The 23,315-nt window shown below is 38.3% G+C and overlaps 1 protein-coding gene across 7 annotated transcripts in view; it reads right to left on the bottom strand.

Moving 5' to 3' along the window:
* The window catches only part of CEP128 (centrosomal protein 128kDa), a 342,764-nt gene that overhangs the window by 280,668 nt on the left and 38,781 nt on the right, over positions 1-23,315 (bottom strand). For all 7 annotated transcript variants that reach the window (XM_005860142.2, XM_014534684.1, XM_014534685.1 and 4 more), the window contains 2 exons: positions 19,229-19,301; positions 9,508-9,624 (listed from right to left, as the gene is read on the bottom strand). In XM_005860142.2, the coding sequence (XP_005860204.2) occupies positions 9,508-9,624; positions 19,229-19,301 (190 nt within the window). The remainder of the gene's footprint in view (positions 1-9,507; positions 9,625-19,228; positions 19,302-23,315) is intronic.

Below are 23,315 nucleotides of genomic sequence, written 5' to 3'. Positions count from 1 at the left end.
TGTTGTTTTTAATTTTAGGCACGATTCCAGGTTCTCATCAATAAGACGACTTCTCAATTTACTCTTGATAAGGTTCATGCTTGAAAATGATTGTTCGCATAAATATGTAGACCCGAATAAGGAAAGAACAGCAAACGCTAGTTTTTTCAGTTGATTATATGAGTCAGGAATACTATTCCAGGTGTTAAAAATCAACATATCTTCCTTCTCCAGGTCTTTCAAAGCAGACCACTTGTGCTGTGAACTAAGTTCACATTTGTTTTTCTCCAATATTTCTGTATCAGCACAAAGACATTCAAATTTCGAGCTCCACAGTTCTTTGTTTTTTAAATCCAGCAACTGCATTTCAAAGTTGCCAATGTCAATATTAAAGGGAGACAATTTTAATTCTGTTACAGTAGCATTGAGAGGTTTTTTAACAAAGGCTAGCGTCGCTTTGCTGTTTCTGAATTCCTGAAACCTGTTGAGAAAAGCTTCCCTCATATTTAAAATACCGCACGTGGTATTTTGTGAAAGAGCCACATTCAAGGGGCCAAAGAGCCGCATGTGGCTCACGAGCCCTGGTTTGCCGACCACTGGGTTAGAGTATAGTCTGCATATGCCAAGGTTGCAAGTTCAATCCCAGCCAGAGCACATACAAGAATCAACCAATGAATACATAAATAAGTAGAACAACAAATTGATGTTTCTCTCTCTCCCTCCCTCCTTCTCTCCCTGCTTCCCTCCTCACTTTCTCCCGCTTAAAAATAACAAACAAAAAAACCCCACAGTCCTAGCCAGTTTGGTTCAGTGGATAGAGCTTCAGTCTGTGGACCAAAGGACCCCAGGTTCGATTCCGGTCAGGGGCATATATGGTTGCAGGCTCCTCCCCAGCCTGGGCCCTTATTGGGGCTCGTGCAGGAAGCAACCAATCAATGTGTTTCTCTCACATAGACATTTCTCTCTATCTTTCACTTCTCTTCCATCCTCTCTAAAAATCAATAGAAAAATATTCTTGGGTAAGGATTAAAAAAAAACACCTATGTATGCAAAGGTGTATATAGTCCATATATGTCTGTCCAGGATAATTTAGAGCACAAGGAAAAATATCCCAGGATATTTACACTTTTTTCTTTTTTAGGTAGCAGGGGGAATGTTGATGAGAGAGCACAGGGGAAGGAAAAAATGAGCCAAGTAAATAATAAAGATACATTAAAAAAGAGAATGCTTGTCTGATCATTTGTGATATGACCACATTTAGTTATGCATTTAATTAAATTATATGTGAATAAATACTTTTTACATTGGATCAAAACAATGTATTAATATGGTTACTACTTAATGCATTAAGCAAATATTTACTAAGTACAAATTGTGTTAAATGCTAGAAATGCAAAATGCTCAAAACGAGTACAATTAAAAGAGATAACACATCAAGATATGGTAACAGTAACAACCTAAGACAAAAAACTTCATATAATTATCACTTTCTAAAAACTGAACAATGAGGAGGAAAAAAGCCATCTTTGCAAAAGGAAAAAAAGTAATCGATGGCATGGGAATTACTAAAAGAATAAAAAAATGTAGCTCAAAATAAGGCCCAGACTTATCCTGAAGAAATGTTCTCCTCATGCACACATTTTCCTTCAGAGCAGCACCTGTGTGGCTGTCCTACTGTGATACCCAGTGCCTCAGCGCCTGTGTTCCTCTCGGCCTACTACACACCTGGTCACTGGGGCCTGACAAAGGGTTGAGTTCTAGAGCTCATGTCCTAAGGAGTAGGAAAATAATGAGCTTTCCTTGTGCTTTCCACAGAATTTCTGTTTTATTTTTAAACTCTCATTTACTTGTAAATTCCACCTCTCTTTTCTCAAAACCCAAGGAGGCTATTGAGATGGTCAATGTGAGGGCAATTCAATGGGCATTTATATAAAAGTTATCTAGCCTTAGCTGGTTTGGCTCAGTAGACACAGTGTCGGCCCATGGACTGAAGGGGTCCAGGGTTTAATTCTGGTCAAGGGCACATACTTGGGTTGGAGGCTTGATTCCTGGCCCCAATCAATGTGTCTCGCACATGGATGTTTCTCTGTCTCTGTCTCCCCCACCCCCCATCTTCCACTCTCTGTAAAAATTGATGGAAAAATATACACTAAAAAGGATCAACAAAAAATAAAAATAAAAGATATCTAAAAATATCAGTGGGGAAAGGGAGGCTTGTGTTATGAAATAAATATCTGAAAATGTGGGGGATAACTAAAAAACAAGAGCATTGACTATGGGAACAAAGAAGAGGGTAAAGTGAATGGCCAAGCAAAAGTTTTCCAATTCAGCCCTGGAAAGGTAAATGAAGTGGAGTACAAAATCTACATCTCCAAACCAAGTAGGGTAATGACCAAAGGAAGTTCAGGAGAAGGGGTTAATGAGACCACTTTAGAACATTTGTCTGACTAGGATCCCCTCTGATTAGACACAGAAGTCTCAAGGGAAATGCTAATGCTATTAAGAGGACATTAGAAAAACATTCTTGGCTTCCTTGGAAACTTCTCCCTTAATGACTCCAAACTAAATACATTAATAAATAGTACCCAAGGCTTTTCTTATGTGAAGTGTCCATTTCACTCAGTGTCTCGAGCCACAGTTACATTTCTGGGAAGGAATGAATAGCCACTTCTTTATTAGGTTTTTCATAATTGGTACTGATGCCAAAAGATGAAGAAAAATATTGAAAAAAGCCAATATCAATTACCTTAACTTTTCTGCAAATGGCCTTATTTTATTGATGAAGCTCCCATAATCCGGTTTTCCAGATTGAAAAACCACTGAGCTGAGCTCCTACCCTGCACTTAATTCCTCACTTAATCTCACCATCTTCTATTAAGACTCCATGCCTCGCCTACCTCATAGACTTTTCTATGAAGCTATGAAGCACCTTTAAACTTTAAGGCATCTCAGTCACCCTAAGTCATATGCAACATTCTTGACGGAGGTAGATGAGGGAATCAGCATTTCAATATGCTCTGAAAAGCATATACAAACATAAACCCACCACTTATCTCCTGTTTTTCATTTTAAGTAATTCAATTGAAGTTGAAGAAATAACATTGCATTTACAAGAAACAGCTAGTAAAAACCAAGTCAGAAATTTCCAAAATGCCAATAAAAAGTTAGAAATTTTATCTAAGATTTTATGTGAATTTTGGACCTACAAAAGAGTTTTAAAAAACCTCTTTCATGATCCTAGTACCTACCATTCCTACCCACTCCACTAAATTTAACTAATCAAGGTTACTTTACTATTAAGCATGTGATCAAAAGGAGTCTGTTAATATGATAAATGCACCTTAATGTTAAACAAACACTTTATTGTTTGTATAATGGTTCAACAAAGAAAGGTTGATGATAGTTATTAGCTTAATAATATTCGAATTTCATTAGTAAAAGTTCAGAGTACTAGAACAACCACTCAAAATTGAAAGATATATGAAAAGAATATTATTGCAAAACTAATATAAAACACTAGTGGCCTGGTGCACAAAATTCATACACATTAAAAGGGAATCAATTAGAGGAAACATTTTAATATTGCTATTTGCCCTTTCTCTATAATAGAAGTGTCAGAGATGAAAGAAAATTAGTAAAATGTATATGAAAATCTTCCTCCTGTCAGATTCTGGGGCACACTGTGGAACCCAGAGTCAAGTCCCTGCCCACCCACGTGCACCTCAAAATCGCACGAGACCCAGACCCGGCCAGCCCCACCCCCGTCAAGCCCCGCCAGGTGGGGCGGAGCAGCCTCAGGTCCCCTGTCAAGCCCTGCTGGGTGGGGGGATGCAGCCTCAGGGTCCCCATCAAGCCCCATCGGGCAGGGGGTGCAGCCTCAGGTCCCCTGGCGCACCCTCAGGTCCACTGGCCCGGTGCTGGGGTGGGGGGCATGGCCTGAGATCCCCCAGCCCGGCACCAGAGTGGGGGGTGCGGCCTGAGGTCCCCCATCAAGCCCTACCAGATGGGGGTGCAGCCTCAGGTCCCCCAGCCCAGGGTGGGGGGGTGTGTGGCCTGAGGTCCCCCGTCAAACCCCACCCAGCTGGGGGCGCAGCCTCAGGTCCCCCGCCTGGCCCAGCGCCACACAGCCTCAGGTCCCTGCTGATCGTTCATTACAGCTTGTTATAGGAACCCTGCCTCCACTGTGGATACAGCTGACTTGTGATGGTGTGATGGTTCATTTGCATATTACATTTTTATTATATAGGATAAGCATATACAACATATGTAATATGTAAAGTGTAACAGCTGTGGGTGCAGCCATCTTGTGTTATGGGAACCCTGACTCCACTGTGGGTGCGGCCATCTTGTGTTACGGGAACCCTGCCTCCGCTGTGGGCGCGGCCATCTTGTGACGGTGTGATGGAGCGAGGGTCAATTTGCATATTACCTCTTCATTATATAGGATTCCTCTCTCTAAAGAGATATTGAGATACCAAAACAAAGTTGTGATATGAGGAGTCTGAAGGCCAGTGAAAATCCTTATAGGGTTATGAAAAACTGACATTCACATGACATCATAAGCAATAGAGGCTCAAAAAGGAAATGGACTGACTCTAGAGTACGCAGAGTCCCTTTGCTCAGACCAATAGAGAAATAAAATAAAAAAACAGAAAAAAGTTAACAATTCCTTAAAAACTCTATACAAGAAAAGGAGAGCGGCTCTTCCTCATCTGATTTACAAAGATTAATAAATATTGTTTTATAATTAAACTAGAGGCCCGATGCATGAAGATTCGTGCAAGAATGGGCCTTCCTTCCCCTGGCTGCAGGCACCACCTTCGCTCTGGCCCAGAGCCACCTTTCCGCCTTCCCACGTTGCCCAGAGGCCTGAAACGGCTGGGGGGGTGTGGAACGCCTGCGTCATTGCCATGGCGATGACGCAAGCGTCCCGCCCTGCCCCTGACCACTCGGCGCCTGCATATGCAAATTAACCCACCATCTTTGTTGGGTTAATTTGCATACTCACTCCTGGAAGGCTAGTGGGTGTCACAAAGGTACGGTCAATTTGCATCAAGAATCAAGTGAATAAATAATCTGATGTACAGAATGAACTGGTGATTATAATGAATCAGGGACATAGAAAGGGAATGGACTGACTATTCTTGGGGGGGAAAGGGGAATGAGAGATGCGGGAAGAGACTGGACAAAAATCGTGCACCTATGGATGAGGACAGTGGGTGGGGAGTGAGGGCGGAGGGTGGGGCGGGAACTGGGAGAAGGGGAGTTATGGGGGGGAAAAAAAGAGGAACAAATGTAATCTGAACAATAAAGATTAAAAAAAAAAAGAAAATATATTTAATTATTTCATAAAGTTTATTCACATTACCTTTTGTTTTTAATTAGTAAAATATCAAAAACACAACACTACTTGCCATTCCTCACTGGTAACAGTACCATTCTGGTTTAACTGTTGGTGCAATTCTTTATTTTCTTTCACTACTTCTTGGACGCGAATCCTGAACGTTCTCATTTCCTCCTGAAATAAAATTTATGTAAACATAATATACACATACACACATACCTATATTTCTTAGTTCTACTGCTGTTGCTGGGCTAAAGTCAAATGCTAACAGCTTTTTAGCGAGTCTCACAGTAACAGCAGCCTGACACCAAGTGCTGCCCTGGAGGCGCTCAGTCTTGTGAGAAAACATGAGATAAAAACAATGCTGAGCACAAGGGACGCTGAACCTCAGGATTTAAACATTCAAATCCTAATTTCATAACATTTTTCTACAACTGCCAAATACTTGGAAAAATAAAAAGACCATAAGAAAAGCAGAGATGCTTGTAAACACTATAATTTTTCCTTTGTTTAAAGACTTTGGAGGATAAAATGGAGCTTTTTTAGATAAAAATAAGACCTTTTCAAGAGATTAGTGTGGGGGCTGGAGTCTCTTAATTTGGCTCCATTACAATTACAAGTGAGCCTCTGCTAAAGCCCTCAGTCAGTACAGCTTCGTCAGTCATTAGCCCCAACTCCAGGACTGTTGCTTGGTCTTAGTTTTTAACTCCTAAGTCTGTGTTTGTGGCACTTAAAAATTTAATTACTAGTACAGCTAACATCCAATCTTATTTTATACTAGAGGCTCAATGCATGAAGATTCGTGCAAGAATAGGCCTTCCTTCCCCAGCTGCTGGCACCGCCTTCACTCCAGCCGGAGCCGCCTTTCCGCCTTCGCACGCTGCCCAGAGGCCCGGAGCGGCCAGGGCGAGGTGGAACGCCTGCGTCATTGCCATGGCGATAACGCAAGCGTCCCGCCCTGCCCCTGACCACTCGGCGCCTGCATATGCAAATTAACCCACCATCTTTGTTGGGTTAATTTGCATACTCACTCCTGGAAGGCTCGTGGGTGTCACAAAGGTACGGTCAATTTGCATCTTTCTCTTTTATTAGTGTAGATGGAAACAGATAAAGCTCTGAGGACCTAAGGGCCTCATTAGATCACTGAAAAGAAGTAGGCTTCAGCCCAAGCCATAGATAGCCTCTCTATAATACGACCTTATACCTAGAAATCTCTGACATCCTGTAATTTTTAATATTTGCTCTTAATCTCTTAACAACTTTTAAATGTCATAACTTCCACTAACATTGAATTATACATTTTAGGGAGGCTGAATAGCTAAAAGTGCAGATTCAGTTTCTCTCCATAGCCAGAAACAAACAACACCACTTACCATTATCACACATGATAAGTATTTCCATAAGTATTTTTTAATATTGAAAAGAAAGCAGTATTTCTCTCCTTAAACATGACCTTTCCGTAAGAGTGTGAGCCACTTAGCCCGGGAGTAGGAAATGCATCGGCCTGAAGTAATCCTCCCTGCACTATTCAATCCAAAACCACCTTTTATAAGCGCATAGGTCACCGTGTATATTAAAGTGACAAAGTATGAAATTAAACATTTCTTATCAATAGTGATCCTCTACTGTATTGTCAGAAATGGCATTCCAAATCACACCTCAAGCTTTTAGTCAAATTGACAATTATACTGCAAATATTCAGGCTCTCAGAGGGGGTGGGAAGCAATCTTACTCCCCCTCTTTCTTTGTAATTTTAGGCATTCTGCAAAGAGAGAAGAAAATAAGTACAGAAAATTTTTCTAATTTTCTCTTGCAAAAGGAGCAATTGTCTCTTCAGTACTATTCTTATGCTCACCAGATGCAATTTGCTTTGAGAATAAATGTATAAAAATCAATGTTTTTTAAAAAAGGCTACCCACATGCCGTATCTAATTATTCAACAAAGTATCCTTTTCAAAGTAATTACCAACTAACAAGTGTATGCCTCCTTTTGTGAAATGAAGGAAAGTGGAATTTTAGAAAACAAAAGCAGATTTTTCTATCAATTTACATATAATTTCAGGGTTGCAATTTTTGTTCCTAATTTTCAAGCGGCAGTACATCTACTTAAAAAATATCTATTAATCTGTCAATTAATAAAGGTAATGATTTCCACACACACATGAATGGATTTGTAGAACATCACTTTTGGAGAAAACCATTTAGTAAAAGAAAACAATTCCTTTTTATTTTAATCTTTTTGTTTTCTTGTTTCTAATTTTTATACCTTTTGTATAAATCTAAAAAACATTTTAAGGAAATTTTGACAAATTATTTTCTATAATAATAAAACATAACCAATATAATAAAATGAGAATTCACAAATCTATATCAATAAAAATGAATGAATAAAGAAAAAGACAAATCCTTTCCTTACTACAGAATTTCAAAAAATAAATGTGGACAAAATGATGGAACTTTTAAAAAACTCACCATTTAGCATGACTTTTAATAATAAGTGTCTCATGCAAGAATCAACACTAGATACAAAAATTCATGGGTATGATATTAGGCTATTTTCAAGTCTCAAAGCATCTCCCCATAAAATAAATAATTACAAACACATAATAGTAATTTTAGTAAAAAACTTGGCAGGCAACACCTTAACCAACGGTTCAATTTTCAGTTATGGGACAAATTGATATTACGTGCCTCCTGACATGATATCCTGGGAAGAGCACAATACCATTACTCTAGGTTTCCTGCCAAAAGTATTGAATCTGGTTGTGAGGAAACATCAACAAACCCAAAATGAAAGACATTCTACAAAATAACTGGCCAGTACTCTACAAAGTTGTTGAGGTGTGAATGACAATGAAAGACTGAAACACTGTTCCAGATTAAAGAAGACTAAAGAGACATGACAGCCAAATGCTATCCGTGACTCTGAACTGTATCCTGGACCAGAAAAGGACATCAGTGGCACAATTTCAATAAAACATGTAGAATACATCATAGTATTGATCCAATGTTAGTTTCCTGTGATTAAGGAAGAGAACATACACACCATATTGTTTAGGTATCAAATATTTATATCATGTGTGCAACTAACGCAAAAAAGTGTGTGTGTGTGTGTGTGTGTGTGTGTGTGTGTGTGTGTGTGTAGAAAAAACGATGAAGTTAGTCTGGTAAAATCTAAATATTGGGGGAATCTAGATAGAGGATATACAGAAATTCTTTGTTCTAATTTTTCAATTTCTTCATAAGTCTGACATTTCAAAATAAAATGGTATCTAAAGAATAAGTGACCTCTATTTTTCATTGATTTGATGACAGTCTAATCTAGGGATTGGAAAATCCTATATAATAAAACCCAAATATGCAAATCTACTGAACAGCGGAACAACTGGTCACTATGACATGCACTGACCACCAGGGGCCAGATGCTCAACACAGGAGCTGCCCCTGGTGGTCAATGCACTCCCATAGGGGGAGCGCTGCTCAGCCAGAAGCTGGGCTCACGGCTGGCGAGCACAGTGGTGGTGGTTGGCGCCTCTCCTGCCTCCACGGCAGCACTAAGGATCCCTCTGGACTGCGAGAGGGCACAGGCCGGGCTAAGGGACACCTCCCTCTCCCCAGTGCACAAATGTCATGCCTCTAGTCTCTTTCATAGCTACTCAACACATCCATTGTGTCACAAAAGCACCCCCAGAAAAATTAGAAATGAATGGGAATGGCTGTGTTCCAATAAAATTTTATTTACAAAAATAGCCAATGGGCCAGATTCAGTCCATGTGGCCAGTTTGATGACCCCTGTTATGTCAAGGAAAATTAATCAGAATAATTATACTTTCAGTTAACATTTTTTTAGCACAGGCCAGACACTATGTTAAGTGCTTTACTGGTATTAACTCATTTATCCTCGCACCAATCTGATACAGTAAAATTACAATTATTTCCACTTTCCACGGGCCTAGTGAAAGTGAGAAACTGGCCCATGTGACATAGCTAGCAAGCAGTAGATTCCGGGTTTGACACAGAGAGGGCTGTCTTCACTCACTAAACTATAACCAACATATTATACTTCTCATGTGGACTGAACTACACTGTCACAGGCAACAACTAAGGAATTGTAATAATTTAGCAACAGCTAAACAGTTATCCAAGCTCAAGACGAACATTCTGAGAAGGTATTTTTCACAAACCTCTTGTAGCTGCAAAGAAATAAGTCCCAGTTGATCCTGGCGTCTTTCTACCAATTCTCTTTCTGTGCGCATCTCCCTTTCTATTTCCTGCAGCCGTCGCTCCACCCGGTCTGAAACCTTAACACGAACAAACAGAAGTACTGGCATTATAGAGCTGTTAGGTGAAGAAGAAAAAAAGACTAAATGACCTCTATTTTTCATTTATGCCAGATACACTACTGCCCAAAGCATTTAAAACTGGCTTGTTTGTAGAGCTCTTTTTCATGACACAATTATAAAATAGATCACACAAAAACTGACAAAAAATATTTTTAAAAACAATCATTAGTCTCCAAATAATCCAAACATGAATCCCAAAAAAGAACTTACATTTTTCAACGCATAAAATAGTAATTGAATAGGTGAGAGTTAAAGGCAATAAACTAGAAAAGAGTGCCCTCTGGTGAAACAAGAGAAAAACAGCAATTTTGTAAAGCTACTCATTTCTTATTCTGATAAACAGTTTAATCTGTTTAGTTCTTTATCATTTTAATTATCTATAAGCATGACCTGCCTCGGGAGGTTTTGATGTTTATGTGCAGCAAATAATTGAAAGGGATTTTCATTAGCTTGTCAATCTTGTCTACTGTGATCTGCTAAAAATAAACCAGCTGAAAATACCAAAAACTAAAGTAAAACTGAAATATATTTAATCAGGACTCTCTAAAATAAACATTTTGTCTATTTGGCTGCTACCAAAAAAAAAAAAAAAGAGTGGAGAAATTGGAACTCTTGCACTGCTGGTGGACTGCAAAATGGTAAACCACTATGGGAAACAGTGTGGTGTTTTTTTAAAAAATTAAAAATAGAATTATCATATGATCCAACAATTCCATATCTATGTATATACCCAAAAGAATTGAAAACAGATATTTGCACCCCCATATTCATAGCAGCATTCTTCATAATAGCCAAAAGATGGAGGCAACCCAAGTGTCCATTGACAGGTAAGTAGATAAACCAAATGTGGCTTATACATACAATGGAATATGGTTCAGCCTTAAAATGGAAGAAAATTCTTACACATGCTATAACATGGATGAACTTTGAAGACATTATGCTAAGTAATGAGGTGTCTAGAGTAGTCAGATACATAAAGTAGAATGGTGGTTGTGAGAGGCAACATGCCTAGGAAGGTTGTGATGTTCTGAATGGATACTTTTACTTAATGGGCATCATTTCAATTTTGCAAGATGAAAAGAGTTCTGGATTTGATTATACAACTGTGAATGTACTAAACTGAATACTTAAAAATGGCTAAAATGATAAATTTTATGTTACATATATTTATTACAATTAAAAATAAACAATACAGAATAACAAAAATAAAAATAATCTAATACCATCCACCAAGAGAAAACACTGCTAAATATCTTGTTGTATACTTCCAGAATTTTTTTATGCATATGTACATGATGAGTCAAACACATATCCATTTCATTTTTTTTTTTAACAAAAGTTGGGTATTTCACATAGTGTTTTGTAAATTTTTTTGTTCTGTTACATATCATGGACAACTTTCCATGACAACAAATAAATCTATATATTCTTTAAAAGTACACCGTTCTTGCCCTGGCCGGTTTGGCTCAGTGGATAGAGCGTCGGCCTGCGGACTCAAGGGTCCCAAGTTTCTGGTCAAGGCCGTGTACCTTGGTTGCAGGCATATCCCCAGCAGGGGGTGTGCAGGAGGCAGCTGATCGATGTTTCTCTCTCATCGATGTTTCTAACTCTCTGTCCCTCTCCCTTCCTCTCTGTAAAAAAACAATAAAATATTTTTTTTAAAAAAGTACACTGTGCTTCACAATTGATTACAATAATTCCCTATTGATAAAGATATAACAATTATTTATTTTTACTAGAACATACTGTGACAAACACTCCTATATAAGATTATTTTTGTACACTAAAGATACAATCTTTAAGTGAAATTGTAGAATCAAAAGACATGAATCACTAATGAAGTTATTAATCTGGGATCATACAACTAATCAGTGAGGAAAATGAGCCCAGTACTGTGAGTCTTCATTTCCAGCAGTATCTTGTAATCCCAGGTCCACTTTCATGCATTCATCATTAGCATGCACGAACACTAATTCATTCCAGCTATTATGCTAGGTAGAGGCTAGGCATAGAGCAATACTCAAGCTGCATCCACAGACGCTGCCTTCTAATAGCTTGCTATCTATTAAGGACTGACACTGAATCAGTAGTTAGGATTTCTCTAATTAAATTCAATGAGTTGGATGAGTTCTATATTTCAGGAAAGAAGAGTATGCTTATTGGCATCCTAACCAAAATTAAAACAGTTCAAGTAACCAAATACTGAAAAAAAAAATCTAAAATTACTTAGACATTATCTACTTCAGCACCATAGCCAGGACATATGTGATTTAGAGTTACTGCATTTGATGATTCTTTCTCAGTTTTTAAATAATGTTTGTGTTAGGCAGATTCTGACAAGGTTTCAATGGTCTCTGCTTCCGGGTATTCATGCACTTGTGTAATTTCCTCCTCTGGAGTTTAGACTGGCTCTAGTGACTTCCTTCCGATAAACAGAATACAGAAGAAGTCATTTCCATAATTAGGTTACAAAAAATTATGACTTCCATCTTACTAACATGTTCTTCTTGCTGGCCCTCTCTGCTGCCTTCTTGCTTGCTTGCTCTGATGAAACAAGCTGTGTGTTGTGAGATGCTCTGTGGGAAGGCCATGTGGAAAGGAAATAAAACGGCCCTGTGACCATCCAGTCATGACAAACTGATATTTTAGTCCAATAATCCACAAGGAACTGAATGAGCTAGGAAGGAAGTAAATCCATTGCAGGCAAGATGTGAGATGACTGTAGCCTGTGAGAGACTCGGAGCCAAAGGAGCCAGCTAAGCCAGGCCTGGACCCCTAACCTACAGAAACTGTCAGATGATAAATGTTTTAAGCCAGTAAGCTCAGAGAAACTTGATATGCAGCCACAGATAACTAATGCAAATGTTTTTATCTTCACCCTCAGACATGTTTATTGATTTGGGAAAGGAAAAGAGGGAACGGGGAAAGGAAAAGAGGGAAAGAGAGAATGAGAGAGAGGGAACTCAGTGAAGTAATGGTGCCTGAAGAGAAGCATCAGACAGAAGAAGATGGAACAGAGAAAAATTTCAGAAATAAGAGGGGCACAATTTTATCATGGATTGGAGTGTGCTATGAAGGAAAAGATCTAGAGTGACTCTTAGGTGACCACCGGATAGATTACAATGCCATTTTCTGAGACTGAGCAGACCAGAGGAAGAGCAGGTAAACACAGCTCTAAACAGAAGAGCATGGGCTCTGTACTTAATGACACAGCATATACTTACCACTATGGAATGATAAAATAATTCCCAGTAATATGAATTATTTTAAAGACTGCATTCATCAATGCCTCCTCATTTTCATTTTTTATTTCTGAGACATAAAGTAAAAATACTAAAAGCTAATACTAAAAAGTACATTTTTATCAGAGATCCATGTGAACCAATTAAATTTATTACTCAGATATCAAAGAGTCCAACTTCTCCATATTTACTTATAAAAATAGTATAATAAGAATAAACATTAGAGTAGCATTTAAAGCTAGCTTTAATGAGCGGAGGTGAAATGAAAGCAAAGGTCTTCTGTTTATGGGATTGATCCTGACTTTTCAATACGTTGATTCCTCAGATCTTTCACAATATATGCTGTTGTAAAATGCATTTCAATAAGTATTTGTTGTATATCCTGCTGTTGCAATCTGTACAAAAACCATGTTATCCTAAACACAATGTTGAGAATTCTTACTTCAATTCATGGCCAACTCTTCCAGAAACAGCTGGATCCATGTTTACATTTTTAATTAAAATAGTGACCTTCCTATAGAAACTACAATAAACTTGACTTTTTCCTCCATAAATAGTCAAACTTAATATGCACTCATATCATACTAAACTGGGTAAATTCCAGATAACGAATGTCCTCTGTGGTATAAGGTCCATGTGATAGCAAGTGTTTATTACCACAATGAAGTGTTAACATAAAATATTTTCCATAATATCATGCTATGAATAATAACTATTCCCTTCCAACAGGCAGCTTGAAAAACAAACAAACAAAAATCTATGATTCACAAAGGATTAACAAATCAGATCTTGGCATGTATGATAGAAACCAATACCTTTTGCCTCTCAAAGAAAAATGTGTTCTATAAACTTTCAAGATATATTTTAGTTACTGAGAAAATGCACGAGAAACAACTGTAGCCTCGGAATAATGCACAATAAATGAGATTAACAGCGGTTACCAACAGAAAATGAAATTGGTGGGAGATAGAGGCAGTCCTTCATTTTTCTTTGTATATTTGTACAATATTTAAAAGTTTTCTACCATGAATGTACATCATTTTGGAAATTTTATTCTAAACCTAAATCTGGAGGGGGAAACAGTTGCAGTCTCTGAGAAATTTAACGCTCAAATAACAAAACCACAAGTTTTCTGACAGTATGCTATCATGAATTCACAAATGCAACACAATACATCAAATAGTTATAAAATGTAAATGTTGACTTCAGTTGGAATAAGTAACTCACAAAATCTATATTAAGCCTTGTACAAATTGGAAGTAAACATCATGTGGCCTTTGGAAGACCTAAATTTCAAATAATATCACTTAAGTTTTTGCATTAGACAATTGTTTCCTAATCAGGACGACATGCACCCACATGATTCAGATGCCCTCTGTACAGCTAAGAACACATTTACAGAAAGCGCCAAACAAGCTGTCACATTACAACTTGATGTGAGGAACTGGCAGGTGAACAATTCAACTGGGTGCCCAGTTAGGTGTGTCCAATTCTCCAGATCCTGACAATATAAAAGAACATGTCCTGATGAGCTGAGCACACGTGACAGCTGAGGAAACTGGCAAGGAGTACACACCAACTACAACAATGAGCTGTGAATAGTGAGGTGTGACCTGCAGTTGTGCAATCATAGCTTTGACTGATGTGAAGTGATTCCGATCAGTGGTAATGATGATATGAAAGGCTGTCTCTAAATTTAGCTAGCTGTTAACTTTTAGCTCAGTGGCTACACTTTAGGCCCACATTCACACTCCAGACTATGTAAATAGTACTTGTTAGCTTTATTTGCTTTATGAAAGAAAAAAAATGAAGTCATAACTGTTCATTTTGGGTTCTCTTTAACATGGTGAAAGGTGAAACTTAACAAAGGTAATGTGCACTATGCAAATCAGTATTTTCAAAAATTCAAACTGATACCATTGTAATGCACCCAGTTATTAATAACAGGAAAGGAACAAAGGGAAGGCCAAATGTTATAGGCATATAATTTGTGCAGCTTTGCCAGGAAGCCTGTTCCCTGCAGATCCTGGGGGAAGAGACTGGACAGAGGAAGAACAGACACATGCTCAGTCAAGTCTGTGCTTCCTGGGGAAACCAAGATGGCGGCATAGGTTAACGCCGGAGTTTGCTGCCTCGAACAACCACTTCAAAAATACAACTAAAAGTCAAAGCAGTTCTCTCTCTTGCTCTCTTGCTTCCTCAAGCTTGTCTCCTGGCCTATGGAACTCTCATGCTTCTGCATTTGCCCCCGTGGCTCACAGCCATGTGGACCCAACACAATGGAGTAATGGCCTGTAACTAGCCTGATGCTGTTATTGGACCCAGCTCCACCATGGAACAGAAACTCTGGACACTGGCTTTGCTTCTAGCTCTGCTGAATCCATAGCTGTACCTCTTCCAGGATTGGATTAAGTGAAATGGGGCTTGGGAAAACCACAGATATAATTCCACACAAATAAAAATTACTCATCCTCCTGTGCGAGTCTCAGAAAATTCTTTTTCTCAAGACATCATAAGGACCCAACCCCCAGCACTCAGTGGGGATAGGGATACCCAACTCACACTTGCAACAGAGAAAGACTATCCACACATTTCTCCAATAACAAAACCATCCCAAATATCTGACAATGTCAAAAGACAGCATGACAGTTCAGCTAGATATGCCCATATTTCTCAGATCTACAAGGATCTCAGCAGAACACTGAGGATATTCAAGTCTGGATCAAAGCCCTATTACAAGCATGCTCACAGGTTGTATACCTATATAGAAGTAAAAGAAGCCTCATACAACATCTGAAAAACTCTAAAATCTTATGCATTAGAAATAGAAAATCTAGTAATAAAATCTGATATATACAAAAAGACTGAGGGAGTTTCACTTCCAAAAATGACAGGCTAAATAATTTAGACCAACCCTTCCAATGCAAATAACTTAAAAAGCTATAAATAATACTTTAAATAAATGTCTGGAAAACTAGCCTGGCCAGTGTGACTCCATGGTTAAGTGTCGAACTATGAACCAGGAGGTCACAGTTAGATTCCCAATCAGGGCACATGCCTAGGTATTGGGCTCGATCCCCGGAGGGGAAGGTGGATGGAGCAGGGGGCAACTGATTAATGATTCTCTCATCATTGATGTTTCTCTCTCTCTCTCTCCCTCTCCCTTCCTCTCTGACATATATATATTTAAGTCTAGAAAACTAAAAAGAAGCAAAGACATATGAGACCAAATGCAAGATAAAAAGAAACTCAGAGAGGTCGGTTGGTCCATATTTAAGGGTCACTTTCTCCCTGAAATAACAGCCCATTTCAGAAAAGGCAACTGAGACATTGAGAAGCTGAACAGTTTTTAACAGATGTGTGGGGTCAAAGGTGAAAAACTGAAGTTGAGAGCCTTTCCAAGGAAGGGGGTCCCTGGTCAAACTCCACCCCCCGCCCCCAGCCCCTAGCCTTTGGGTTGGAATCCTGCCTGAAGGATAATACACTAACAGTAAGGATGAGCCAGAAATGATTAAAACCTGGCACTGAAGTTTAACATCGAAATATCTCAACAACAAACAATAAGGTAATCCATGATGGCCATGGTCTCTAATTTATAACAAAAATCAAATATGTCCTCTCATTCATAATAATTATCAAATTATCTAAGCAACTTCTCTTTGCAGAGAATGAAATATATTTTCTGTCAACAGAAGATCCCATTAAGAGAGTTTTAAAAATGAGAAGAAATAGTTGTAGAATGGGAGACAATCTTAGCAATACATACAATTGACAAAGTGCTCATATATAAGATATATAAAGGTCTCACACAAATCAATAACAAAAAGGCAAGAAACGCAATAAAAGAGTGGGCTAAAAAGCAAATTGGCATTTCAAAAACACAACAGCCAATAGCCAACAAACATAAAAAAACATGCTCATTATCATTAGTAATCATGAAAATGCAAATTAAAACCATAATGAGATACCATAAACACTCAACATAATGGCTACTACTGAAAGACTCAGTAGTATCAGTGTTGGAAAGGATGAGAAACAACACAAATCCTCACACACTGATGATAAGAGTGTAAATTAGTGCAGCCATTTTGAAAATCTGTTTTTCAGGACCTATTAAATTGGAAGGCACCTAGCAATTGCACTGCATGTTATGTTCCAACAGAAATGCATGCACAGGTGCTCTAAAATAATAAAATCAGTCACTGTAGCATTATTCATAACAGCCCAAAATTCGAAATAATTCCAATATCCATCAGAAAATATTACAATATATTACAGTATATTCATACAATGGAATACTAAAGAGCAATAAAAATGAACTAACTGCAAGTACATGGCACAACACCCAAAAATATCACAATCATAATGTTTAGCAAAAGAAATCAAACACACAAAAAAGCATGTCCTGAATGATTGCATTTATATGAAGTCCAAAAGAGACAAAATTAATCTAAAGGGTTAAAAGTCAAAATAAGAGTCATGTTTAAAAAGGAAGGAGTTAGTGATGGGGAGGAGAAATAAGGCAGCTTCTTGCGTGCTGGTGATGGTCTAGTTCTATATCTGAGTGGTGGTTACATGGGTATATTCACCTTGAAATAATTAATCCAGCTACACACTGATATATGTATTTTTCGGTATGTGCATTATACTTCCAAATTTTAAATATTAAAAAGAAGAAAAAAGAAACATAGCCTGGCCAGTGGCTCAGTGGTTGAGCATCAACCTATGAACCAGGAGATCACAATTTGATTCCCAGTCAGGGCACATGCCTGGCTTACAAGGCTCAATCCCCAATAGGGGACTTGCAGGAGGCAGCCAATAGATGATGCTGTCTCATCATTGATGTTTCTATCTCTCTCTCCCTCTCCCTTCCTCTCTGAAATCAATAAAAACATATTTAAAAAGAAAAAAGACACAAAGCTTCAGCAGCTTCCTTTGTCAAGTGACAGGTCCCACACTGGAGTTTATGAGAGGAGACGGCCATTGAAGAAGGTAGAGAGGACCTTAGAGCTATCTTATTAGTGTGCATTCAGCTCCTAGGGAGAGAGATGTAAACCAGAGAATGCATAAGTGTCTTTCTGTATGAACCACTGCAATTAAGAAAGGCACCAATCCATTAATCTCAAAACAGATTTTTTTAAGTATACGATATTTTTGCTATTTTAGACAGGTACAGTGTAAATTAATGGTGCCCTTGGTGTGCCCGGGAAAATCTAGGACTTTATGTAAAAAATTAAGTATCCCATGTCCTGACCACACATTAGTGCCATACCATCATGTACCAGCTGCAAAGATTTGTCTACTGCAACAGAAGACAGGCATTGTCTTCACCTCTCTGGGGCACTTCACAAAGAAATTAGCACCAAACACTCAGGCAGAAGGCACTTTTATGTGGCCAGGTGCTTATTCTTGTTTTTTAAAGGGGCAGTAACTGAGTTGATCTCTGAAAATATAGCATATCCATCTCTTAGCAGATGTAGCCAATAAATTCAAACTCTAAAATAAACAACATATCTGAGGAATTGTAAACACAATTAACAACTGGAGAAAAATTAACTGCTTTTACTGGGAAACGTCCAGATATGTTAAGAAAAAAAATTCTGCTAATCTTTCTTGTCTTGGAAAACAAAAGGTATTGTGGGAAATGAATAAATGCACATTATTCCTGGGTTGACAAATTTGCAATAATTTAGTGACAATTTCTATTGTTATTTTTCTCCTAAAAAAATAGAAGTGATGCAAAGAAATGGACACTGTATGTTCTTAAAAATTTAACCTTAATTCCACCAAGAATAGTGATTTGATAAAAAGAAATCTCTGCATAGAGAATGTGAACAATCTGAGTCTGAGATAACAAAACTTGAGAATAAGGGGTATTTTCAACCAGTACTACCTAAAACAAGAACAGACAGCAAGGAGGTCTCTGTAGCAATTGTGCACACACTTATGTACGATGACCTGAAATACTTAATGGGAGTGCTATAGAGCCACTACTCAAAATTCTGTGTTTCTCAAATATCATTTAACAGCTATAGAAGCATCACTGAGTCAATACAATTTAAAATTCATAATAAAACTCTAACAATTAAAACAAATGATAATTTTATCCCTAATATACTACCACTGTAAATATTTCAAACTTAAATACTGAAAATTCATAAACATTTTGTAAGAGCTATAAAATATATTATTAGACAAAGTGGCATACACCACCAAAAAAGTTAAAATGTACTGAATTTCACTGTGAATACAATGAGCCCAGCCACCCTCTCTATCACCTGCATATGAAATAAAACTTTTTATAAACAAAGAGTTCTCACCACTTCTTGTTTTTGGGTTTCGCTCAGTTTTTCAGTCAATCTTTCCAAAGCCCTTTTTGTTTCAGCATCCGATCTAGGCAACAAAGAAAAATATTTTAAGTTGGCTTAAAATATGTACAATTGAGAAAATATAAACTATTAATAAAATTTATAAAATAATAATGTTATTACATAATATTCTACTACAGTGGTTCTCAAATGTTAGCAAACCATATGAGACACCTGGAGGGCTTGTTAAAAATACAGAGTGATGAGCCCAACCCCCAAAATTTCTGAATCAGTAGTTCCGGGATGGGGTCCAAGAATGTGCATTTCTACAAATTCCTAGGTGATGCTGATGCTGCTGGTCTGGGAAGTACACTTTGAGAAACACTGCTATACTGGAACATCACCTTCAATAACTAAGCTGCAATATCTTCCATTTTAAATTAAGAAGAAAGGAAGAGAGGGAGGGAGGGAGAACAAAACTCTTAATCTCACATCCTCTCCAGCAATTTATAATCCAATTACATAAAAGTGTGCTGTACAAACTCATTAACTTATCTCCCATTACCACTTTCCCATCGAATTAATAATGTAAATACAGGATCAGTAATAAAATAGTACAGAAAGACTTACAAAGGAAAGCAAAGGCCTTCCTCTCTCACACTTCCTCACTTCTAGTCCATGCCCCACTGGCAACCATGTTTGATCATTTCCATTCTTAATTCTTTTGCTGATTACTTGCATCATTTCCAATTCTAGACATTTTCAATTGACTCCTTGTTTTGAAATATTTAATTCACTCACAATGCTCTCCAAATTTGGATGAATGTATTGCTATTTTTAGTTCTTCTATGCATTCTCTGGTTTACATCTCTCTCCCTAGGAGCTGAATGCGTGTGACTTGCATAATATACAAATACCTCTTATAAATATTCTATCATAGAGAATTGATGTTCTTTGGTTACTTTCTTTCATGCTCACATTTAGTCAACTTACTTGGATCATTAATTTTCTTGTGCTTTTGGTTTTTGCTGGAGTTTTTCATCTTTTGGCCTTATATGGACCTTATTTATCACATTATTGATATTTTCCCCCCACTTGTTACTGAATCATTTATTAAGAATCAACTCCACTCACCTACATTATTCTCAAGGACAGTTCCTCTACTCTAATCCAGAGTGAACAGTTCCTGAGCCTGCTATGTGGCTATCATTCTGGGGATTATTTTCACTAAATTTCTGAGTTTTACTGTTTTTATAACCTATACCTTCCTCTTTCTTGGTTACCACCTATTTTACTTATATGTCCTTAGGTAATTTCGTTGGAAGGAAATTACCTTAAAAGATAAACTTTCTAAGTCTATATCTCTGAAAATGTCTTTCCTTACTAGTATCCCACTTTATTGGCTTTTGTGGTTCCATGTACTCCTGGATTTCCCCCGTTTCACAGCTGTTGCTTCGCAGTCCAGTTCCTCTGTGTACATGACTTCCCATTGCAATGTCTTCGCATTCATCTCTGTCCTTGATGCTCTCGGTACTGTTTCTCCCTAAATATCCTCCATTTCCATGGTTCCAAATGCCATTTCCATGCTGACCACTCTTAAAACCTCTAAAAGAGACTTCTCCTTTGAGCTCCAAAGTAAATACCTAGCTGAGTATTTTATATTTCTATTTGGATGTCTTACAGGCATCTTAAACCTAACGTATCCAAGGTCAAAACTTAATTTCTATACCTCACCTACTTCCACAGTCTTCCATATTTCCAAAGTGGCATTACCATCTACCCAGTTACTCAAGTTAGAAATCTGGGATTCATCTTAGATTTATTCTCCTTTATCCCCTCCACATATAACCCATTGCTAAATCCTACCTCTTCAATATATATATCTGGAAACACACTCCTGTCCAACTGCCCCTTGCCATAATCCTGGTCAAGCCACCATCATCTCTCATATATTAATGCAGAAGTTGTCTGACTCGCCCTCCTCAAATCAGTTCTCCATATGGCATCTGAAAGAAACCTTATTTAACCCTTTCAAAAGCTTGCTTTCTAGTGTTCTTTTTACAATAAATGTCAAGACAAATTAAAAATGAATAATTAAATGAACATATTGGCCTTTCTGAATCACACAGAAAATTAAACCTAGCAACTACCTACACAGAATATTTTTATAAGTATGAATTAAAAATATGTGGTACAAGTAAAGCAGAATTGGATCCTAAAATCTTCCTCGTCCACAAAGTTAAGTCACCAAGTTTAACCAGAAACTTGACTTCTATTTTGGGTTAAATAAAGTTTCTCTTCCTCACACATACCCCTTGAAATAATTAATGGAAGTCATACAAAGTATTACTAAATGGTACTAGCCCATGAGTCAGCAGATTCTCAGTCCCCACCGGACATCCAAATGTCCATTTAAACTAACCAACTAAGTCGTCCCTGCAACTTCCCTGTGTCTTCTTGCAGCGGCCGCCAACCAGTGGTCCGTGAGGTCCAAAAGGTTGGCAACCACTGTCTTACTGGACAACTACTTCCTAAACTCATGTTCCTGTGCTTAATTTATACCCTTCCTTCGAAAATGTAAAAGGAACACGATTGGGACTGGCCCCAGGCGCTGACAGCGGGTGCTAGCCGCGGCTCCAGCGCCGGCTGTGGGTGCAAGCAGGGCCAGCACTGACAGCGAGTGCAAGTGCCCAGTGGGACTGTGGCACACAGGAGCAAAGAATATTCAGTAACCACCAGAGGCTCGCCCCAATGACAGCGACCAGCGCCCCAACTTGGTCTGGCACCCCCGCTCACCTGCTCCACCATCTCACTACAGCCAATGCCCGCCATGTTCTGCACTCTGCAGCCTGCTGCTGATGCCTGCCATGTTCCACGCGCACTCCCTGGTGGTCAGTGCACATCATAGCAACCAGTTGTTTTGTTGTCCCGCCATTTTGTCTATTTTCATATTAGGGTTTTATATATATAAACTAGAGGCCCAGTGTACGGATTCGTGCACTGGTGGGATCCCTCAGCCTGGACTGCGGGGATCAGGCCGAAACTGGCTCTCAGACATCCCCTGAGGGGTCCAAGATTGCAAGAGGATGCAGGCCAGGCCGAGGGACCCCACTGGTGCACAAATCTGTGCATTGGGCCTTAAGTAGTTGATATTCCTGGATTTAACAGTTATAGGTGTGTGTTTTTCAATCTTTTTACTGCGGCATAGTATTCCATTGCATAGATGTGCCAAAGTTTTTTAATCCACTCATCTGCTGATGGGCACTTAGGCTGATTCCAAATCTTAGCTATTGTAAATTGTGCTGCTATGAACATAGGGGTGCATATTTCCTTTCTGATTGGTGTTTCTGGTTTCTTGGGATATATTCCTAGAAGTGGGATTGCAGGGACAAATGGGAGTTCCATTTTTAGTTTTTTGAGCAAACTCCATACTGTTCTCCACAGTGGCTGCACCAGTCTGCATTCCCACCAGCAGTGCAAAAGGGTTCCTTTTTCTCTGCATCCTCTCCAATACTTGTTTGTTGATTTGTTGATGATAGCCATTCTGACAGGTGTGTGATGATACCGCATTGTCGTTTTGATTTGCATCTCTCGTATAATTAGTAACTTTGAGCATGTTTTCATACGTTTCTTGGCCTTCCTTCTGTCTACTTTCGAAAAGTATCTATTTAGGTCTATTGCCCATTTTTTGATTGGATTGTTTATCTTCCTTTTGTTAAGTTGTATGAGTTTCCTGTAAATGTTGAAGATTAAATCCTTATCAGTGATAACATTAGCAAATATGGTTTCCTTTGCTATGCAAAAACTTTTTTGTTAATGTAGTCCCATTTGTTTATTTTCTCTTTAGTTTCCATTGCCCTAGGACAGTGATGGTGAACCTATGACACACGTGTCAGAGGTGACACGCAAACTCATTCTTTTGGTTGATTTTTCTTTGTTAAATGGCATTTAAATATATAAAATAAATATCAAAAATATAAGTCTTTGTTTTACTATGGTTGCAAATATCAAAAAATTTCTATATGTGACACGGCACCAGAGTTAAGTTAGGGTTTTTCAAAATGCTGACACGCCGAGCTCAAAAGGTTCACCATCACTG

Source organism: Myotis brandtii, unplaced genomic scaffold, assembly GCF_000412655.1.
Source record: "Myotis brandtii unplaced genomic scaffold, ASM41265v1 scaffold132, whole genome shotgun sequence".
In the NCBI taxonomy this organism is placed as follows: domain Eukaryota; kingdom Metazoa; phylum Chordata; class Mammalia; order Chiroptera; family Vespertilionidae; genus Myotis; species Myotis brandtii.
This window is presented reverse-complemented; position numbering and strand designations above follow the sequence as displayed.